Source organism: Diplodia corticola, assembly GCF_001883845.1.
Source record: "Diplodia corticola strain CBS 112549 chromosome Unknown scaffold5, whole genome shotgun sequence".
Lineage (NCBI taxonomy): Eukaryota > Fungi > Ascomycota > Dothideomycetes > Botryosphaeriales > Botryosphaeriaceae > Diplodia > Diplodia corticola.
The window spans coordinates 658,440-679,610 of NW_017971484.1; the positions used below are offsets into that span (position 1 = coordinate 658,440).

General features: G+C 58.6%; 7 protein-coding genes across 7 annotated transcripts; 3 read left to right on the forward strand and 4 right to left on the reverse strand.

The window, feature by feature from the left end:
* Positions 1 to 648: 648 nt before the first annotated feature.
* Positions 649 to 2,530, reverse strand: BKCO1_5000202 (uncharacterized protein; the record flags this gene model as incomplete). Its single annotated transcript, XM_020276793.1, has 3 exons — positions 649 to 1,533; positions 1,587 to 2,203; positions 2,266 to 2,530. 3 exons carry the CDS (start codon positions 2,528 to 2,530, stop codon positions 649 to 651), a joined length of 1,767 nt encoding a protein of 588 aa, XP_020134104.1.
* A 4,237-nt stretch (positions 2,531 to 6,767) lies between these two features.
* On the reverse strand, positions 6,768 to 8,569 carry BKCO1_5000203 (nadph oxidase; the record flags this gene model as incomplete). The annotated part of the gene is made up of 3 exons (XM_020276794.1): positions 6,768 to 7,043; positions 7,095 to 7,610; positions 7,661 to 8,569. 3 exons carry the CDS (start codon positions 8,567 to 8,569, stop codon positions 6,768 to 6,770), a joined length of 1,701 nt encoding a protein of 566 aa, XP_020134105.1.
* A 714-nt stretch (positions 8,570 to 9,283) lies between these two features.
* On the reverse strand, positions 9,284 to 10,121 carry BKCO1_5000204 (short-chain dehydrogenase reductase sdr; the record flags this gene model as incomplete). Its single annotated transcript, XM_020276795.1, has 2 exons — positions 9,284 to 9,949; positions 10,002 to 10,121. 2 exons carry the CDS (start codon positions 10,119 to 10,121, stop codon positions 9,284 to 9,286), a joined length of 786 nt encoding a protein of 261 aa, XP_020134106.1.
* An 877-nt stretch (positions 10,122 to 10,998) lies between these two features.
* Positions 10,999 to 12,116, forward strand: BKCO1_5000205 (nucleolar essential protein 1; the record flags this gene model as incomplete). The annotated part of the gene is made up of 3 exons (XM_020276796.1): positions 10,999 to 11,155; positions 11,320 to 11,582; positions 11,640 to 12,116. The coding sequence occupies 3 exons, from the start codon at positions 10,999 to 11,001 to the stop codon at positions 12,114 to 12,116; spliced, it is 897 nt and encodes a 298-aa protein (XP_020134107.1).
* A 2,080-nt stretch (positions 12,117 to 14,196) lies between these two features.
* Positions 14,197 to 16,451, forward strand: BKCO1_5000206 (glyoxalase family protein; the record flags this gene model as incomplete). Its single annotated transcript, XM_020276797.1, has 2 exons — positions 14,197 to 14,363; positions 14,414 to 16,451. The coding sequence occupies 2 exons, from the start codon at positions 14,197 to 14,199 to the stop codon at positions 16,449 to 16,451; spliced, it is 2,205 nt and encodes a 734-aa protein (XP_020134108.1).
* Positions 16,452 to 17,856: 1,405 nt separating this feature from the next.
* On the reverse strand, positions 17,857 to 20,020 carry BKCO1_5000207 (gpi transamidase component gaa1; the record flags this gene model as incomplete). The annotated part of the gene is made up of 4 exons (XM_020276798.1): positions 17,857 to 18,429; positions 18,509 to 19,392; positions 19,444 to 19,935; positions 20,008 to 20,020. The coding sequence occupies 4 exons, from the start codon at positions 20,018 to 20,020 to the stop codon at positions 17,857 to 17,859; spliced, it is 1,962 nt and encodes a 653-aa protein (XP_020134109.1).
* A 174-nt stretch (positions 20,021 to 20,194) lies between these two features.
* Positions 20,195 to 21,167, forward strand: BKCO1_5000208 (rhomboid protein 2; the record flags this gene model as incomplete). Its single annotated transcript, XM_020276799.1, has 5 exons — positions 20,195 to 20,372; positions 20,426 to 20,563; positions 20,613 to 20,694; positions 20,745 to 20,810; positions 20,858 to 21,167. 5 exons carry the CDS (start codon positions 20,195 to 20,197, stop codon positions 21,165 to 21,167), a joined length of 774 nt encoding a protein of 257 aa, XP_020134100.1.
* Between the last annotated feature and the right edge of the window lie 4 nt (positions 21,168 to 21,171).

The following is a 21,171-nucleotide window of genomic DNA, read 5'->3' on the forward strand; positions in this document are numbered from 1 at the left end:
AGTCGTTTTTATTTTCTTCACGCACATTAGCATTAATTACATTGCAGCGTGAATGTGGCGTGCGCATGTCACGAAAAGGCAAGGACTGAATACCCAAGAAGATGGGAGTTTGCATGTATTGCGGTTTTCTAAACGATCCATTGGTTCAAAATATCCACAAGCTGCAGCTACTCACTTCTATGCGGATTAAGGGGAATTAAAGCTAGGCGTCCAGCAGGCAGCTTCCAAACCGAAATGTTCAGAGTGCCAGAAGAAAACAAATGGGTTCCTGCAGCGCCGAGACTTCCCATGCTCAAATGCAGTTACGCTATAAGTGGTATCGTAGGGGGGTTCATCAACAGCTCGTCGGCAAGCTAACATTGCCGGTATCCAAAGAAAGTAGCGAATGGGAAATAAATAACGCGCTTCAGAGGTTTTCCTCATGACGAACTCGCCGCAAGGCGATTGGTTCGGTGCGGAAACGTGGGAGAGGCTGATCCAAGAGGTACCCGAGAACGTCGGTCTCATAGTCCACCGAGGTCGGTAATGGGCGTAGGCTTCATTCTTCTCGTTCTAAACTGTCGTAACTGGGTATCATTCGAGATGGGTATCAATCGCAAGGGTTGATCAGAGGGTGAGGGAGGGGAGCAGCTTGTCTTCTCGTTCGGCTCATGCCAGAGAAGCGCCGGCGCTCTGTCTCGGGAAGGAGGACGCGTGCTCACGGCGGAAGGCCCAGCCCTTGAGCGCGATGTTGATGACGGTCCAGGCCAAGATCAGCGCCGTCAAGCCGACGGTGAGGACAAAGGTGAACATGGCGTCCAGGTCAAACGACTCCAGGGCGCTGACGGTGTCCTTGTTGCTGACCATGAAGGTGATGCCACCCGCGACGAGGCAGAAGGAGGAGACAATCTCGGTCGGCGGGCGCGCGGGGAGGAAGGAGGTCGGGGGAGACAGGTAGAGCAGCAGGTAGGTGGCGGCGCGTGCCAAAGCGAAGCCCACAAACATGTTGCCCCACTGCTTGTGGACCATGCTGGAGAGCATCGACGCCTGGTGATGCGATCCCATCATCATGCCGAGGAGCAGGATGACCATGGCAGGCATCGGGTTCAGGGAAACGCGGTAGGTCTTGGGCTGCTCCCACTTCTCATCGGCCGAGTGCGAGATGGGGTCGCGGCTGCTCAGCATGGCGGAGTTGAGAAGTTCGCGAACCCTCTTGGACTCGATGAGCATACCGAGAGCACCGCCGCCGAAGAACATGACGGAAATGGAAACGTGCTCGAGGTCCTGCGCAGTCCAGGCGCCGCCCCAAGCTGCCAAATGCTCCATAAAGACGTTCGAAGAGCCGTACAGGAAGATGACGAAGGACTCGGTGAACTCGGCGGTGGGGATGCGCGCCTTCCAGCGACCGACAAGATGCTCGCCGGGCTTGACGTTCCAGGCCCACCCAAAGTCGGCGAAGCATCCCATCCAGCGGCCCAGAGTCAACAGGCCGTACCAGAAGAAAATTGCGCCCTTGACATAATGAGCCAAAATGTTGAAGACGGCGTCGCCCCGCTAAAAGAGCATGTCAGCTATGTCCGCAGCGAATGGAGTTGACCAGTACTTACGGCGATGCCGCCAAGGGTGACTGTGCCCATCAAAAGGAGAACGAAGCCGAGAAGGAGGATGGTCCTCTCGATCAGGACGTAGAAAAAGCGCACGAGCCGAAGCGAGCGGCCTGTAGAGACACGGGGGATGAAGCGCGAGATCCAACGATCGGCCCGGCCGTTCTGCTGGAAGCCAGGCTTCTCCTCGAAGTCGTCAACGTCGTCGAGGTAAGGACTAGGAAGGTTGTCTGACTCGGCACTCGGCGAGCGCGAATGCCCGTAGAGGGAAGCCGAGTTCCTCTCGGTGCCCTGGCCGGAGTCGTGGGAGAACCTGGGGTGCTCCGAGGAGACCTGCTGAAGGCGCGAGTACCGTGCCATGGCTGCAGCGGAGAGCGGCTGGCCAACCTCTCCAGAAGCATTGGCGCGGTCTGCGTAGAAGTTGATGAGGCCCAGAAAAGTCCAGATGCCAGTGATGAAGAACAGTGGCCACCTGAGCTTGCTGTATGCGCCGTTCTCGTACAGGACGGGCGTCTTGGCGTCGTAGGCGATGCCGACGAAGAGTGTGAGCGCCTGCAGGGCGAGGAAGAGGAATTGGGCGGGCACCGCGAGGCGTGAGCGCGCGGCGCTGAGCATCACGACTGCAGCAACGTTAGTCGAACCGGCGCAATCAATTGATGTATAAAGCCATGTGGTGGCGCACCCGGTGGAGCAACCAGTAGCCAAGTGATCACCGTAAGGGCGACACAGGTCCACAGCAAGCCAACGTGCTCGGGATAGCTGAAGTAGCTCATCGGCCAGCCGTCGTCTCCGACAGCATCATGCACGGCCACGGGCGCGTTGCCCTTGGCGCCGTGCTCGGCCATGCCGCCCATGTCCATGCCGTGGTCATCTCCATGCGCGAGAGCCAGCGGAAGCGCGGCGAAAAGCGCAGCCGCGGCGGTTGACGGGAGGGCGCGTGCCTGCATCCAGAGAAGGGGATCCGTGGGGTGGGGCAGGATGTCAGGGCCAGAGGGCGGCAAAGAGACTCGAGGAGCTGGGGGAGGAGTGCGATGCGAGAGGAAGAGGGCCTTCTTTGTCTGCGCGCCGGAGACTATTATAAAGCGGCGGCGCTGACAAAATACAGCGGGGACCGGGAAGGCGCGCAGGGAGACTTAAGGGAGGGACCCGTGGGACCGCGATCTCGACGAGGCGGCAACATCGGCATCGGGCATGTGTCAGCACTGAGCAACATGCAATTCGTGGAGCGAGGTTCCTCAGCGATGACGTGGGACGCGGTCGGCGTCGACTGGCGGCCGCTAGGCTCCGAGGTATCCGACACCAGCGACTCCAGCCCTGTCGGCACGCCGGCCAGTCCAACAACCTCGAACCAAGACCCCGCAGGACATGGCCGCCCGCGCCTGACGGTCGTGCCACCGCGCTGCCCGTTGCGTGATGCGGCCCCGAGCGGCAGCCGCAAGCGACGGCGCCTGCTGCTCCGCAACCAGCAGCCAGCGCCCACCAAGCACCCAGCAACAAAGCACCCAGCATCAAGCACCCGCCCACAGCCCATCAGCGGCAGCCGCCTGCCGGACACGGCCTCCGGGAGTCCGGCGATCGGCACCGCCCATGCCCGCGCGGGAGAGCGTCGCTGACTTATGCAGTGCCCATTGTCCTAACGCCCACCCAAAGCTTGGCACCGCCAGCCGCCGCCGCAAGCCAACACGCGCACAGGCAGCCGTCGGCGGCCAGCGGTGGGACAGCGACATACTGTGTGCATGGCGGCGCCGGGTGTGCCTGCAAGTGCTCGGTGCTGCGCGCGAACAACAGCGCGGCGGCCGAGTCTCGCACGAAAGCGTCGTCTGCGAGCTCTCCGATGCAAGTCCGACGACGTGGGGTAGAGCAGTGGCAGTAAGCATTTGTGAGTCATGTGGCGCGCTGTCGTGCTCGGTGCGCGCTGCACTCGGGTCGTTGTCGGTCATGATGGAGTGAAGATCGGAGGCGGCACCCAGGCGGCACCCAGGCGGCACCCATGGGCCATATGTAGCGGGCTCGTTAATGGCTACGCGCCCCGGTCAGCAGCAGCCCCGAAGCTTAAACCGTCGTCGCGCAGCCAGCAAGCCACCGCTCACCGTGCCTACGCGCCAAGAGCGAGGCTTTCTGACCCCGTCGTCGCCTGCGCCAATGCTGGCCATGTCCGGCGGTGTTGTATGTTGGCTGTGCCCGCAAGCCGCCATACAAGCCCGGCCGCCAAACCGCGTGCGACTTTCTGGGCGAGGCGTGCATCGCGCGGCAGCTGCTACCTGAAATGGCAGCTTCGGCGCTGGTGCCCGCCTCCGCCGCTCCAGCACCTCTTCATATATCGACCTGCCCGCCCGGCTGACCCGGATGCTGTCGCGCCTGACGCCGGCATCCGTGGTCCCCGACGTTCCGGCCACGCATCCTTCGGAGCACCTCTGCTTATCGTCATCACTTTCTACCTATTCACGTGGAGCATTTTACCTTTGGCACCCACTTTTCCTTTGCCTGCGCGCCCCAGCGGGCAGTCCGATCGGGTATAGTTACCGCTTTTTTCTCTCCGATTTTTTCTCACCACGGCAGCGCCCGGACTTAAGCAAACAGCACCAGCATCTTCCCGATCTCGATCCGCCTACCTGCGAGGTCCTGTGACTGACTCTCATCCTTGCTGTCACATTCGGCAGCTTGGCGCTCTAGACGATCTTCTCCAACTCACGCCTCTCTCCATGCCTCTTCACTCATCTGTCTAAACCAACCGCATGTTTCCTTTCCATGTCCACATGATAAAAAAAACAGCCGCTCTCGCTCTTGGCGATCACCAGTCCCGCCCTGCGCTCGGCTGTTGCCAATTTTCCCACAACTCTCCACCATTAACACGGGCCTTGACCCTATCCCAACTCCACACCAATTCAACACGACACGACGGCAAAAAGAACGGCATGACACTGGGGTTTCAACCGATTCTCTTGACCCGATCTTCGGGTCCAGCCGGCTGCCAATCGATCCAGGCAAAAAAAAAGATATAATACCGGGATTGAACCAGTTGCTAATGGATCCGTGGGGACTCTATCTTGATGTCAGATCAATGCTGAAAGAATTCGAACACAGAGACTACTTACCGAACCCCGGGCCACTCCCATATCGACAAAAAAGAATATGCTGTCGATGGTGTTTTTGCTAAGGGAGTATTATTGTTCACATGCCCCTGCCGATTTTCACGTGAAAGGGAAGCATTAAGCGGCTACATCATGGTGCCGTCCAAACTCTTCGATTGTGCTGACAAATAGTAGCGGAGGACATTAGTACATGTGCGAGGTAGCTTTCCGGCTGCACGTGGCTAAGACCCTGACGGCTTATTAATTCTGCGTCTTACTACTAGCGCACTTAGTTCGAGATCCAGATTCATCATGCTTCGCATCTGGCGCTAAGTGCGGGGCGTTTGTCCGGCATACTAGGTTCCCGAACCCGTTCTCTCGAAGCTCCAGTTGATTTGAGTTTGCTTCACCTGTGGTCATGGCGAGTTCCATTGATGTTGTCGATGACGTCGTCGATGGCGGTCAAGCATGCGCAGGGCCCATCTACTCTCATACGTCAGGTCAAGACCATGTTATACTGCATGTGGTAAGTGATGGTGCTTGTCCATTCGACATGCACTGCCAAGTACACGTGTAGAAGTGTCGATTTGCGAGTGAATACCTTTTACCTCACCCTGACCTCAAGGTTTCCCAGACGATGGGCACGGTATGTACATCGTACCCACGTGAACTCCTACCCCACACGTGCTCTGCACGGCGGGGGATCTGAGCTTCTTTTACCCCGCAATGTACTTTATACTAGCTTTACTCCCGTTTCCGGTAACTAACAGACTTGCGCGACATGTGTTCCGAAATCACGGTCGAGGCGCTGCGACCATTTTGAACGACCCGAGCACACCGATGAATATAACTCCTGCAGTAATACCATGATACCATAGCGCGCATACAAGACCGGTGGTGCGTGATCTGCGTGTACGTCACAATAGGTCCCGCTGTTGCCCCGCATGTGACTGGCTATTGGCCCGTAGCCACGACAGGCAATAGAGCGAAAACTGATCCCTCGCAGGATATCGATGACACCCAAGGACATTTCAAGTTCTTCGTCTGTGTTCCACCGTTGGAATATTCTGATTCCGATTCCGCCCGAGATCCATCTTTTGATGGCTGCAAACGTGCCAGTGATGCCACGTGCCCGGGTCTGGAAGATGTAGCAGCGAGCGAGAAAATGTCCAGCTGGGTCTGGGTATGGTCGGACAGAAAAGCTTCACACTCAACATCCCCTGAAGTTTCTCGTTGTAGCCCTCCGTGTCCGAGTCACGAAGAGCTTCGGAAGAGCATTCAGTCGTCTTATGTGTGATCAGCCTGCTGCCTAGCCCATGCATCCACAACTATCATGCACAGATGGCAGACATGGCAAGATGCGGATCAAGTTGGAGTGACACACACAGTTGCAAGCGGATCATCCCATGCGCAAACGAGCAACAAGGAGAAATCATGCGCGTGAGTGGCTGAACCCCAAGCGCTCGGAGACGGAATTCAAGGATTATTACTGACCGAGACAAAATTTCAGAGGCCGTTTGGTGTCAGATTTTTGACCAATGCGCCGTGACCCGTGATGGTTGATTTGTAGTCCGTGACAGGCATTAGCCTTGCACGTGGCTGTATTGCAGCCAAACTATAACACCCTGCCTGATACAGAAAATATCCATGCTAGGGCAGATGGTCGTACGACATGTGATACCTATACTGACGATGACGCCTGTGTACGCTTGTACTGGTGTCTTGACTGGCTACATACGAACCCTTTAGGATCTTCATTCACTCGCCGGTTGACGCGGCGTGTATTGTTCATCGGCTTGTTGCCAAGCTATACAAGAACCTCGGGATCCACATGGGCTATTTATTGCGGTCACTTTATGAAATTTTTTTCTCTCGTCTATGTCTTCCACTTCTTGCTGTACCGGTACAAATCCCAATGGTGAAAACCCGCTTGAACATGATAACCAGCTCTGGATAGGTATCTGTTGAAACAAAAAGCGAGGGCAAAGATGTACAATGGCCCAAATCATATTTCATTTATTCATCCCTTTCTCATGCGAGCCAAGCCCCAAAATAGACTAACCCCTATACCGCCGTGCAAGATAATAGGATGTCGTGAATTTGCACGTACGCATTAGAAGTTCTCCTTGCCCCAAACGTACTGGAAGTCCTTGTCCGTGTACATGTTGCACTTGATGTGCAGCTGGCTGCCCAGACCCTTGGGACCACAGAAGAAAACCCCGGCTTCTGCAGGGGTATGAATCTTGCGGATGGACTTGAAGATCATGTCCCAGTTGGGGCGCCCGAAATTGGTGGGCGCGCGCAGACCGGTGATGGCGTCTTGCTCTGCGTTGGCATCGTTGATCATGATGTTGGCTGCGTCATCGACCTTGACCTTGGCGGTGAGGTACTAATGCATGTCAGTCGGAGCACTGAGCCGAGAGCCTTGGTGGGTACTTACGGTGTGGATCTCGATGTGGTCCTCCAGGTCCTGGGCTTCGATGGCCAGCAACAGGGACCTGAACCACTCCAGAGAACCGAAGTCCCTGCAAACCCAGAAGAAGTAGACCTTCCTCAACCTCGTCTTTCCTTGCGGGTAGTTCATCCGGTACCAGATACTCTTCAGGATAGAGGCAAATGGCGTAACGCCAATCCCAGCTCCGACCAGAACGGCAATCTCAAACTTAAAAACATCCTCCGAAGCACTGCCAAAGGGGCCATCGATGTAGACTCGGGGTAAGATCCGGCGCAAGCTAGGATCGACGCTGTCATCATCTGCCGAAGCGCTGACAACAGCAGTATCCTTCTCTTTGGTTTCCTTCCTGTCAAAGTCGCAGCCCAGCGACTTTGCTAACGCTCTCGTAAAGTTTCCAACACAACGAACATGAATGGAGATGTAGTCTTCCTCGGGGGCGCTCGTGAGCGTGAAGGGGTGATATTGCCAGACCGAAATCTCCGGGCAGCACAAGAAAATATACTGCACCACGTCAGCATTAGTTCAACTTTAGGGGAGACATGAGTGCTTACCTGTCCAGCCTGGGTCTTGGTGTTCTCTTTCTTGATCTGAATCTCGCAGACGTTGCTGGGGTGCTGGATGACCTTGGAAACATATGTCTTGTGCTTTCCGCGCACTTCACGGGCAGTCCTCTCAGCAAGATAAAGAAAGCCGCTGTACATCCAGTACTGCCAAAAGACACCGACAGTGTTGCAATAAGGCGCGAAGTCCGGGCGAATCATACAAAAGGCTCCATGGATGGACCACATGACGAAGAAGATGATGAAGAAATGGTGAGTGTACCAGAAGCGCTCGTAGTTTGCGCGGCGCGGCTTCTCGACCGACGTGAAGACCATGGCCATCAACGCAATGAGCATCACATAGCCGGTCCATCCGGGGCCGGTGACCAAGTTGGCCAGGAGGAAACCCACGAAGCCCAGGTTGTTGGCGGCGGAAAAACGGCCCAGATTGACCCAGTGGGCAACGGTGTGCACCCAGGAGAAGAACACGATGGACCAGGCGACAAGGATGTGGAAGGTGATGTTCTTGTCGAATTGGATGATGCCGTTCAGCGAGGTTTTGCGCATCAGCGAGATCAGGTTCCGGCAGACGGGGAGCAGGATGAGGGCGACGTCAAAGTGGAGGACCAGTGCAGCGGCACGGGCAATGACGAAGGTGGCACCGAACTGGTCTCGCGACTGGGTCATATTGTCCTTGAGGCCGTAGTGAACCATGCCGAAGCTGAAGATCATGGCGTGGGACAACATGAAGGCGAAGACGAACAGGCGGCGCCATCCCTCGTTCACCATCCACCGATCCAGGCGTTCGAACAACGTCTCCGGGCGGATGGGGGCGTCGCTGACTTCGCCGGAAAGCAGCATGCGGGTCAAGGGCGGCCATCTTGAGCGCTCCTTGCCAGTCAGGCTCGACGACGACGACATTTCGGGGGCGAATTAGGCACCGACGAGGCCAGCTCGAGATCCGTGGGAATTAAAAGATGGTATGTTTCTCTGCGCAAGGGTTCAGCGCAGCGCTCTCTGGGCGACGACGGGCAGGCAGGGCGTACCAAAGTGCCAGCACTACAGGTTAGTGAAGCGAAGGAAAAAACACGCGGTGCAGCTTGGGGATCAGCAGCCGGCTGGAGGAACGAAGGAGCAGCGGCGAAGAAACACAGAGTTAACAGGGCCTGCGGACGAGGGACAGCCGGCATTTGAAGCTTGGCAGGCGAGGGCAATCGGACCACAATGCATGGGGACGGACACCGAAGACGTCGAGGAAGTGTCTTGAGTTTGTCTCCTGACTAGCGCCAGGCACGCCTGTGTCATGCATGGCCGGGGTGGGGCAGATCCAACAGCGGCTGCGACAGCAGCGTCGAAGGCGGCGCTCGGTCGCGGGCGCAGCCTTGGCCGCGTCGCAGGTCTGCGTGATCTCCTCCAGTCGGCGTTTGGGCCCGGCTCGCGTGGGGCACTGGACGGGCAGTAGCCGCCGGCACAGGCCTCAGCACGCCGCCGCAGCCTGACAGCCGCCGCTCGCCGCTGCTCCACCCCCAGCACAGAGCAGCGCCAAAACGGACCTGCTCACTCGTTTGATTGAGACCTGCGAGACCTGCGAGACCTGCGAGACCTGCGAGACCTGCGAACCACCCTCCTCCGCGCCTAGGTCATCAGATAGCCCCCCGACGCCGATATGCACTGTCCTGTCATCCACCCGCTCTGCGCCTCGGCCACCATGGCCGTGAGCAGCGCCACGTCCTCCGGCTCGCCCATCCGATGCTCCAGCGGCGTCGTCTTCTTCTGCTGCTCCACAATCTCCTGCGGCACCTTCGCTATCATGTCCGACCTGGTCGGCCCGGGCTGGATGGCGTTCACAGTGTGACCCTGCGCCCCGAGCTCCGCCGCCAGAGCACGCGTGAAGCCTTCCAGCCCCGCCTTGGACGTGAGGTACACGCACCCGGCCGTCAGCCCGACCCGGGCCCCAACCGAAGACATGTTGATGATGCGGCCCGGCTTCCGGAGGTGCGGCAGCACCGCTTGGCTCATGAACATGGCTCCGCGGACGTTGAGGTCCATGCAGTGCGCGTAGTCGGCCGCCGTGACCTCGCTCAGCGGTTTGATCAGCTCACACCCTGCGTTGTTCACGAGGATGTCGATCGAGTCGCCAAACGCTGCTGTCGCCGCCGCCACGATCTGCGTTGGCGCTTCGAGTTGGCGCAGGTCTGCCTGCACCATGGCCGCTGCAGCCCCGTTGCCTAGGCCGTTTATCTTAGTCACCGCCTCCTCCGTGGCCTTTTTGCTGCCAGCAGACGTGAAGGTAAGGACGACCTGTTTTTTTTCCTGTCAGCCGTGAGTTGTTCACCTTTGGTTTTGCACTCACTTTGGCGCCGCGGTTCGCAAGCTCCAGAGCGACAGCCGCGCCTATGCCTCGTGACGCGCCCGTCACGATGGCTACTTTGCCGGCGAGAGTCAGAGGCTGGGCGTGAGTCGTGGATGTCATTTCGCTGTGGGTTCGTGGCTTGAGGGACTGCGAAGAGAAGCAGGCTGTGGCTACTCAATCTACCCCGCGTCGTGGCTGCTTATATCACATACATTATGACCGGAGAAGACAAGTTAAACTCCGATGACTGTGAAGCACTTACGTTAAGTCCGTGTGATATGCGAACACCGATGTCGATGGACCCACCCAAGGCACATGCGATAATTGCTGTGCTGTGTGGAAGCATGTAGTTATCCCTTTAGCTCCGCATATAGTAGCAAGGCTAGTGTTCTCCATGAACAAAGCATGAGACTTACAAATGGCGTGTCTTCCAACAGACCAAAAAAGCCCATGTTCATTATTACCGAACTATCATCGATGCTTGCAGTACTACCTACATAATATAGGCTTCGGTAGCGGCCCGTGCTGTGGTGTTCTCGGATGGGCGGCGCGTCGGCGGGATTTTGGTTGGAGCCGCCGACGCGACGCTAGAAATCCGCCGGCTCTCTGGCAACATTCGGTCAGTTGGTGCCGGTGAGAAAGCGAGCACAGCTTAGCGTGGCATTGTTCCGTCGGACCATGCATGTGCGACTCGAAGGACTCGAAGGACTCGAAGCATCCATGTTTGTGGGCCGAGGAATGCGACAGTCAAGTCGCCGTGAAAGTCGCCGTCGCAGCCGGGCAGACGCCCCGCCGTGCCGCCTACCTAGCGAGCCAGTGCTTCCTTCGGCCGCCAAAGTAAAATTTGATCGCAACACCAGAACACTAGACCGCCAATCTCCCCGACACCTTCACCACCTTCACTGTCCGGCGCGATATACCGCGAAAGCTGACCAGCAATAGAACTCCTCCTACCCAGCACACCAAGTTTTCCCGTTCAACGGCATCACCGCGCGCAATGGCCTCATCATCGTCCCAGGTTGACGGCGGAGTCATGCTCGAGGAGCAGCAGCAGCAGCAGCAGCAGCAGCAGCAGCAAATGGAGCAGCAAGAACAACAACAGGACCAGCAGCAGCCGAGCCCGCGCCTGGCGAAGCGCGGCACGAAGAGGATCAGTAAGTGCCCGACCCTGCGGCCTACCGGCCGCTGTAAATATACGCCGCTTCCGATCCATACTTGTTGAGCCAGTGTTTCGCTCTCACTCGCTCTCACTCGCTCTCACTGATTTCGCACTTGTCGGGACACCATTCGCTGATCATCATCATGGATGTTTTCACAGGAACTCAGTCGCTTCCGCCTCCTGATCTGCCGAAGCTTGTTGCAGAACAAGCCCAGCCCATCCCCCACAGCGACAAGGACACCCAGCGCCTCATTGTCGTGCTCTCAAATGCCAGTCTCGAGACGTACAAGGCTTCGCACGGCGGACGCGCCGGTGTCGGCAAGGAAGACAAGTATTCGCTTCTCAACAGCGACGAGCATATCGGTATCATGAGGAAGATGGGCCGCGACATCAGTGATGCGCGTCCGGACATCACCCATCAGGTCTGCTGCAGGCCCACCTCGCTATTCAACATAGCGCAGCCACTAACCGCTTCCTAGTGCTTGCTTACTCTTCTCGACTCGCCGATCAACAAGGCTGGAAGGCTCCAGATCTACATCCACACAGCCAAGGGTGTCCTCATTGAGGTTAGCCCTACCGTCCGCATCCCCCGTACCTTCAAGCGGTTCGCTGGTTTGATGGTGCAACTGTTGCACCGCCTGTCCATCCGGTCCACCACGTCGCAGGAAAAGCTCCTCAAGGTTATCAAGAACCCCATCACCGATCACCTCCCGCCGAACTGCCGCAAGGTCACGCTCAGTTTCGACGCGCCAGTTGTCAAGGTGCGCGAGTACATTGAGGATTTGGATCCCAACCAAAGCGTCTGCGTCTTCATTGGAGCCATGGCCAAGGGCAAGGATGACTTCGCCGACGACTTCAAGGACGACTCCATCTCGATCAGCAACTACAGTCTTAGTGCTAGTGTAGCATGCTCCAAATTCTGCCACGGTGCCGAGGAAGTTTGGAACGTCATCTAATCCGAAGGATATCCTAGCTTGCAACAGAGCCATGCCGGGCAGGAGACGAAGCGTTGCTTCGCGGGGAAGGGAACAACGGGAATGCATTGGAAGCCGCGATCACAACATCCAGGCTCCAGTCCAGTGCCCGTCTCGATGAGGATCTGTAGAGTGGTCTCTGTTTTTGCAACCAAAACACCAGGCTCTTTCAACAGACTCACAAGCGCATCTTCTTCGCAAAGCACTTCAACTTGCTCTGCGGCTTTCCTTTGTAGTCTAGGGTTCTGCCCTATCTCTTCTCATTTCTATATTAATGTCTGATTGATCCGAAAAAACATAGCATACCTAGGCAGGCGTTCGGCAGGGAGTTTGTGCAGGAGGAAGCACCGATTCGTTATGTCATAGCATCTTGAATGCCGCGCGGTGGCACGTCCACGTCCGCGTAATAGTTTACCACTTTCTCTTTTCCGACTGTCATCACGTGAGGACGGAATGTGCCAGCTCTACGTAGTATCTCGCACGACAAGTGTCTGGGCGCCGCATGCGAGCTGCACACGTGGAAAGGTGTTCACCGGGACGGCAGGGACGGTCCGTCACGACTGGCCCGGAGAAGGACAGCGATGCCTGGACAAGGCGAGACAAGGCTCTAGAACGCATTCGTCTGCCGGCGGCCTTGGACATGTTCCATGTGTTGCAACGAGAAGAAATCGCCCTATCTTTTTCGCCCGATCGAATCCTAAATAAACAACATGCTGTGCGACTTGGACTCAAAAGCCAATCTTGCACGAGCAAGGCAACGTAGGGCGGGCCGGCTTGGGGCTTGGGCCGCGTCGATATATCGCAGACGAGGCTAGATCATGCTGGCAGGCGAAGCACCAGCGCACGCATCAGTAGAAGGCTGTTGGCCGGGTCGCCATCCCATTCGGCGCGCGGGGGCAGTCGCGGTAGCCGCCACGCCTCCACCCCCGGAAAGTTACACGACTGACATGCATGACTTGTGCTGATGTGACGATGCATGTAGGTGCTGCAGCATCTGACGCCGAATCGACGTAGAGGTGGCCGCTCTCCCGCGCGGCTTCCCCAGATCCTGCTCGCCGAGGGGTTGCTAGATGGCTCGAACGTGGTACAAAGTGGCGATCCTCGCTGTTGGATCGCCTCGAATCGCCAGCACGTCCCTCTCACCGGCGCCGCCGTTACTCGCGCCGTTCTGCACGGGTGGGGGGGGCTTGGGTCCTGGGCCCGCCCTGGCTTCGCTTCGTCAATCTGCATGCGACGGCGCATGTAGGCACACGACAGAGGCAGTGCCTCTGGCACAAGCTGAGAGATGTCTCGTGGCAGCGTCCACGAGGCGTGGGAGCGGATTTCGAGTCGGCGCTGTACATGTGGCCGGGGCCAGAACGGGAAGGCGAGCAATGTCACGAAGCCATTGTCATGCTCGTCATCGAGGCGCGGCGGGCGTCGGGCGTCGGGCTGGGTGCTGGGTGCCGGGCGCTGAGAGCTGGGTGCTGGGGGCCAGACTGAGAAGGCCCCATCGAAGGCGCTGCTCTGCAAATCGGCCTTCTGCTCGGGCGTGGTGGACGTCGTGGGCCAGGTTGGGCCTTGGGCGGAAGCGGCTAGCACAATGGGGACGGCCGCCTCCCGCAGGCCAATGGCGTTCGCCCCACGGCTGCAGACAGGGTTTCCGCTGCGACGTGGCAGCCTGCAACGCCGCGAAACTTCCACACGCGGTGGGTATGCCGCCGTGAGCTCCCGGCAGCAGCGCGGCCCTTGCGGAAGGCGATCCCCCCGGCCGTAGAGAATCGCGCGTTTGATGCACCATGCGGCTAATGCGCCTGCCCGCGCCATTGGCAGCTTCTCGCCGGCTTCCGCGGCGCTATATAGACGGACCTGGCGCGCTCTCCTGCCTGCTGCATGATGTCGCTTGCGACTAGACAACGGCGCGGATCCTTTCCAGCCTCCTAGCAATTACACCGCAACTCTGAGTAATCCCTTTTTGCTCTGGATATAAGCAGAAATCCGCTGCGCGTCGACTTCTGCCGAAGCTTCCAGCCGTCCCTTCTTTCTTGCAGCCACCCCATTCTGCACCCCGTACTCCACCATCATGATCAGCCATATAGGCCTCACCGTCTCTCACCTCCCAACCTCCTGCTCGTTCTTCCTGGCCGCGCTCCAGCCGCTCGGCTACCGCTACATCGGACAGCAGGGGAACCAAGTGGGCTTTGGACTCAAAGACGAAGCCGACTTCTTCCTCTGCCAGGAGACTCCTGGGTAGGTCAACCTCCAACCTTATCCGTGTTCAATGCTCACCCTGTCGGTAGAATCAAGGCTGGCGCCGCTCACATTGCGTTTTCCGCGCCTGACCGCATCGCCGTGAGGAATTTCTACACAGCAGCCCTCACCGCCGGCGCACGTCCTCATGGATCCCCAGCCACCCGAGATGCGGAAAACGGCGTCTTCAACGCCGCCGTGCTGGACTTCGACGGCAACAGCATCGAAGTCATGTTCAGGGAAAGCGTCGACCCCATGGACGACTCGCAATCCGTCGGCGGCTTCAGCCGGGTTCTGACTTGGCGGAAGTCGGTCAACGGAAGCGTGCGTGACGACGAGTCCGTTGTCAGCGGCTCTACGGTGAGGACAGCCACCCGGACCGTCGTCCCGTACCAGGCACCCAAGAGTGCCGGACCTGGCTCCATGTATGCCCCGTCCGTCAAGGCCGAGTCGGTTGCGCCCAGCTTGCCGCGGACACAGTCTGCGCCTGTCGTGCCCAGGGCCTCGAAAGAGGAACTGAACCCGGAACTCATGGCGGATGCCGGTGCTCGAAAGATCATCGGCACGCTCATCGGTGCCGCGGCTGGTGCGGCCGTGGCCTACGCCATGGTCAAGAGCGAGCGCGACAGCGCCAAGGAAGAGGCTGCCGCCATCGCTGCGTCTCAAGCCGGATCGCAGAGGGCGCAGTCTGTGAGGGAGCCTTCTCAGAAAGCGCCCAGTGCCGCGCCGCAGTCCGAGTACGGCTTCACACCGTCTCAGGTGCAGCAGATGATCCAGTACGAGCGTGCGCCCTCACAACGCAGCTGCAGCGAGACGGAATCCATGTACAGTGCTCCGCGCCAGCGCATGGCCATCGAGGCGGCACCCCCACGCAGCACGCATGCTCCCACGCTGGTGTCAGCCCTGCAGTCGGGCGCCACGACCATCAAGCAGGCCCACCGCAACTTCAGCGAGACCGAGTCCATGTACAGCTCGGCCGACAGCCGCGACCGCTATTCGCGTGCGCTGGAAAACGCGCCGCAGACGGCCAAGAACCTCAATCCTACGTGCGTGTCAGTGGCGCCAACGTCGGCGTCGAAGCGCAACGAGGACGTCGAGTATATACCCGCCTCGAGCGTCGGATCGCGCAGTACCTACTCGCGCAAGAGCAGCGCGCCTTCCGTCATCTCCGAGATGCCCAGGAGCAGCCGCGCCCCTTCGCAAGCCCCTTCCAAGTCTGGCTCCAAGGCTCCTTCTCTCATCTCCAGCTTCCGGCCCGACGACGATGACGACCGCAAGTCGCACGCCTCGGAGGCCCGCCGCAGCAGCGCTCCCAGCGCCCACAGCTCACGCTCCAGGGCCGACCGCCTCGACTCGGTGGACGAGAGCGCCGAGCGCCGCAGCACAGCGGGCAGCACGCGTTCGCACCACAGCTCCAAATCGAAGGCCAAGTCGCTCATCTCCAGCTTCGCCGCCGAGGACCGCGAAGACTACCCGCCGACGCCGCCAAAGTCAACGGCCCCCTCGGCCGTAGAGCGCCGCAGCTCGGCCGCCAGCGTGCATTCGACCAAGTCAAAGGCCTCGACCGCGAAGCCGCAGGAGAGCTCAAAGGCCCCCTCCCTGATCGGCAGCATCCTGGGCCGCAACAAGGCATCTGGGGACGACGACGACGGCCCCTCTGACCTCGACACCGTCGCGCCCTCCGACTCCATTTCCAACGCCGGCTCGTCTCGGTCGTCGCTGCGCCGCTCGTCGCGGAAGGAGGAGCGGGAGGACGGTGACGATGCGCGCAGTTCTCACAGCAGGCACTCTAGGCACAGCAAGCACAGCAGCCACTCGAGGCACTCGTCCAAATCCAAGCACCGTGACGACGATGACAAGAAGAGCCACGTTTCCTCGCGGTCCCACAAGAGCAGCTCGAGCCGCAGGAGCGAGCGCAAGGACGACGACGTCGTGCGCCCGTCGACCATCAGCGAGCCGAGCGAGGCTAGCACCATTAAGCCGTATAAGCCGCGTAAAGACAGTGTGGTGAGCCTGCCGACCAGGAAGCTGGAAGGCAGCATGGTCGAAGGCGGCAAGAATAGGAGTGTAGTGAGTTTTGCTGGCTGAAAAGGCAAAGACAACGACATCGCGGTGTTGCGCCCCTACCTGCACGATGACCTGCATTCGGGTATTGGTTTCCCCTGCTCATGCAGGCCGAGAAATGTCTAGATTTACATCTGCATCCGGATAGTTGCCTTGACTATCCGTGCAGGGAAGGTGTAACGTCATCCGCAAGGCCATGGCGGCGTGTTCTTCTTCTGCAATGAACTGCACAAGTATGTATCGGATGAGTAATGCCTTTCTTTTCTCCTTGATTGTTTTTACTATCATTTCTTTCCTTTGGGAAGGTACATATGCATGGCTTGGTACGTTGGGTAGGTGCCTTTTCTCTTCTTGGTTTTCCTTCGACTCCGCATATCGCAAGGCTCGATGTCTTGGGGTAGATGTGGACCGTTCTTCGATTCCTGTCTACAGATGCGATCATCTATGGCTGCTGTTTTTCTCTCTATTACTTCCCTCCTTTTTGCATCAGTGGTGCGTGGGGGGCTGGCTTCATTTTCGACAGAACCACGTAACTTGTGGATTGGAACGCAAGTCCAGCTATTGGGCAGGGCGTGCGGTTTAACAACTGCGACACCCCCGGCCTTTTAAATTCATTCTCTCGTACTAGTTGTTACTGGAGAGACATTATACAGACAGAAAGACGACCGAATGATATATACAGACTATTTTTAAACTATACTGTTTTCTCGCTTGATGTAGGTGACGAAACCGATAGAGCGTTGTCATTAAGTTACACAAACGACCACCACAGTGAGTTGCGAAAATCTTGCAAGTCCCTTATCTCGCGAAAGACGCCGGCTTTACCCCGTACGTTGTGGCAGTGGGAGTGGGTATTTGAATGTAGACGCCCCGCCTTTGGAGTCTTACAAGAACATGCGGACGTATTCTTCAACTCCCCCTCACCGATTACCTTTTCCATAGAATTGCATGTGCAATGCCTCCTCTCTTAGGCGGAGTGATGATTAATGTGTGGCAACCAACCAAACCACGCATGCAGCCACGCATGCTTCGGTGTCGGCCAGCAATGGACATCCATCTCGTCAGGATATGCGGGCACCTTCTTGCATGCATGCATCCATCCAGCTAGCGTCGGTGAAGAAGCCTCACTTGAACCATCCAATCGATTCCATGCTAATTGCTATCTTAAGCAGCGAATACTCTATCGGTGTCTGTTTATACACCACACAGCAGCCTGCTTACCCCATATCCTTCTCCATTCTTGCCGCCGCGCGTATCGGGGAAGGAACCGCATCGGTTCAGGCCAGGCCAGGCCCATCCATCCATCCGAACCTCTACCAGCAGATGGCTGTCTCCGAAGCCTCCCATTCACCCATCTACCACACCCACGTAAGGCTGAACCCCGCATATGTTCGAATCGGGGGAGACAGAAAAAAGACAACAACAACGATCAAGCAAAGAAGCCCTCACTGACCACGACCGCGCCGGCGAACCACGCCGGCCACCACACCAACCACACGACCACCTGCGTCCACAAGCCCCACACGTGCCACCCGAACGCCGCCTGCATCAGCACCTGCCTGACGGCCTCCAAGCCGCCGACGCCGCCACCGCCGCCGCCGCCACCACCACCGCCCACCATCCACTCGCCCACGTTCAGCAACCATTTACCCTCCAACTCCTGGCTCGCGAGGGCCACGACCGTCACCGGGCTGAACAGGACGAGGAGGGCGTACTGGGCGCCTGCGAGCAGGAGTTTGCGGTTGCGTGACGACGAGGAGGAAGAAGGCGGGCGGACGAAGGTGAGGGGAGCGGCGCAGAGGCCGACGAGGAAGGAGAGGGAGAAGTTGAGGGTGGCGAGGGCGGAGAAGAACATGCCCAGGAGGAGGAGCGAGAAGCACTGCAGGAGGCACGTCTCCTGGGTCGTGAGGGCGCGGTGGAGTTGGCGGGTGAGGAGGAAGGACGTCAGCGGCGGGGCGGCGAGGGTGATGACGGTGACGAGGATGAAGGCATTGCCGAGGTGCTTTTTTTGGGGGCAGAGTCAGTTGAGCATTGGTTCCGCTAAGGGGAGAGGATGGTGGTGGGGTTTGGGGGAAACTTACGTCGCTCGAGGTATGGTTGAAAATGGTTAGGGGGATGAGACCGAGGAAGTGGACACCGCTGACGAGAGCGAGAGGGAGGATCAGATTGCGCTCCACGGTCTTGAAGAGGACGGATGGGACGATGGCGACGTCGCTTCCTTCCCTGACGACAGTCATGTCTGGCTTCTTCTCATCTTTGGTCTCGGTTGAAGCGGGCTTCTCGTCGGGGATTGGAGGACGTCCGCTCTGAACCCAAAGTGCGATGGCCGTTATGGTGAAGTTGACGGCAATGAGCATGGCACTCGGGAGATAGGTTCCAATGCTGACGAAGCGGTTGGCCTGCATCAGGAGGTAGAAGAAGAAACTCTGGTGCAAGTGCTCGAGAAGGTTGTTCAGACTGCGAAATAAGCTTTCGACCGTTCTGCCCAGAGACATCTCGTCGTTCCAGCCACTGCCCGTGGTCTGGATCGTTATGGCATCGACGTGATAGGGAATAAAGGCACTGTGGGGCCCGGAGGCATGGCCGAGACCCTGACTGATCATGCCGCGGAGCATCGTCTGGAGGCGTTCTTCATAGGTATCCTGGTGGTTCCACATGCGCTGGAGCGTGCATCCGATTCCCATTTGACCGCTGGCAATAGAAACGGCAGTGTTGAAAAGGTCCAGGTTGGGTAGCTGGCCATTGACGCCGTCGTAGAGCAAGTGGAGCTTGTCGAAGCGGTGGCCCCAAGGGCCGGCTGGGTACTCAATAGCAACAGCTCCCTGAAGCGCTCCGCTCTTGAGCGGAAGCGCTTCAACTCTGCTGGGGTCGTGGGTGTTGTGGTAGGCATCGACCCAGGCCTGAGAGCCGGCGGTGGTGTCGCTGGTGATCAGTACGATTATGTCCTTGGACCAGAGCGACCACCCTACGCATCGGAATTAGAAAGGCGCTTCGATGGGTAGCTTGGAGGGCATACTCTTGAAATAGCGGGCCAGAGTGAGGGCCAGAGCAACACCGCTCTGGTTGATTTCGCCATCGACCGTCTCCCAGGATGCGACTAGCACGACGGCCTCGGTAGCATCGGCGCGAGGACCTTGGATGACGCCGTAGACGTTTTCGCCGACCACGTTCTTTCCGGGAACCTTGTAGGAATACTTCTGGCGAGCCGTCTTCAGGCCAGCGGACTTCAGGATCTCCTCCAGCGCCTGATTTCGCTCGTAGACATCCTTGTCGACCAGGGCATGGACCTCGTGCCTGAATGCGCGGAAGATGTTGTGCTCGCTGCCGCCGAAGTAGGTGTGGACCTGGCCGGGCAGCAGGGCGTTCTCGGAGATGTACGTCTGGCGCGAGTAGTCGTTCAATGGCAGCAGGAACAGCCAGATGACGCCGACGACGATGCACAGAGCGGACAGGTAGGGCGGAATCTTCAGGATGCGGGCATCGCGGCGGAGGCCAAGGATGGCGGGAGCTTCGGGGGAGGCAGAGGGTCAGCGGGGCTCGCGGGCAGCGGGCAGCGGGCAGCGGGCGGAGGGGCGCCTACTGAGCAGAGCCATTCCGAGGGCGAGCGGCGACGTCGGGGCTACAGCAGCCTCATTCGGGTTGTGGATGTGGAGCGGGAGTGAACTGGAGTGAGCTGGAGCTCGACCGGCGAGTCGGCGATCTGGGGCGCGTGTCCGGCGCGTCGTCGTCTCGGCCGCGGCGGGCCAACTGTTCCTGCCTGCAACACCATGCCTCTCGCCGTCCCCAATCTCAACCCGGTGCGCTTGCGCTCCTATGTCTTGCGTCTGCCGCTGTGCACCCGCATCGTTCTGCTCATCATTGTCGCTCTGAGCGTCGCCACCACCATCTCGCCCGCCCTGCGTCAGAAAACTGCCCTGATTCCCGACCAGGTCTCCATAACCGCCGGTAAGTCCGCCGTCGATCCGATGCAGATCCATCTTATCCAACAACCTGCACAGCGTTTCGTCTGAACACCTTCCCGGTGACCCACGTCGGCATCATCCACACTCTCTTCAATCTACTCGCCATCACGCCGCTGCTCGAACGATTTGAAGCCGAACATGGCACCCTCGTGTCTCTTGCCCTGTTTTCCGGCCGTACGTCCACTCTGCTAGCCAGCCTCCCAATCGCTGCTTACCCGACTAGCCTTTGCGACTCTGCCCGGCATAATATACATAATCATTGAGCGAGGCATCTTGAGAGGAAATACGCCGGTCCAAGGCGCGAGGTACGCAGTCCATTTTCTTGTGAGGCGCTTTCCGTGGTGACGTCTGGCAGTGTCTGGGTCTTTCTTCTCCTCGCCGCCGAGGCGATGAAAACACACAGGGCGAACCCCTTTTTCAGGTACGACACGCGCCAGCCCGGCCACATCCGGCGCTAACATGTAGAAGCCTTGGGCCGTACAAGATTCCCACGTGGACCACGCCTCTTATCTTTATCCTTCTGACCAGCTTCCTGGTTCCCAACACGAGCCTGGTCGGCCATCTCTGCGGCGCCTTGATCGGCTACCTCTGGGGTCTGAACTACATCAAGTTCCTGGCACCGCCGGAGAAGATCCTCCGGTGGATCGAGAACAAACTCAACTTGCTGGTGCGACTACCGCACTACGTTTCGGTCGACCGGTCCACTTTCGGGCGCTACGGCGTTCTGCCTTCGACCACTCCGTTGGCGACACTGCCCACGGGTGTGGCTGCTCCCTGAATGG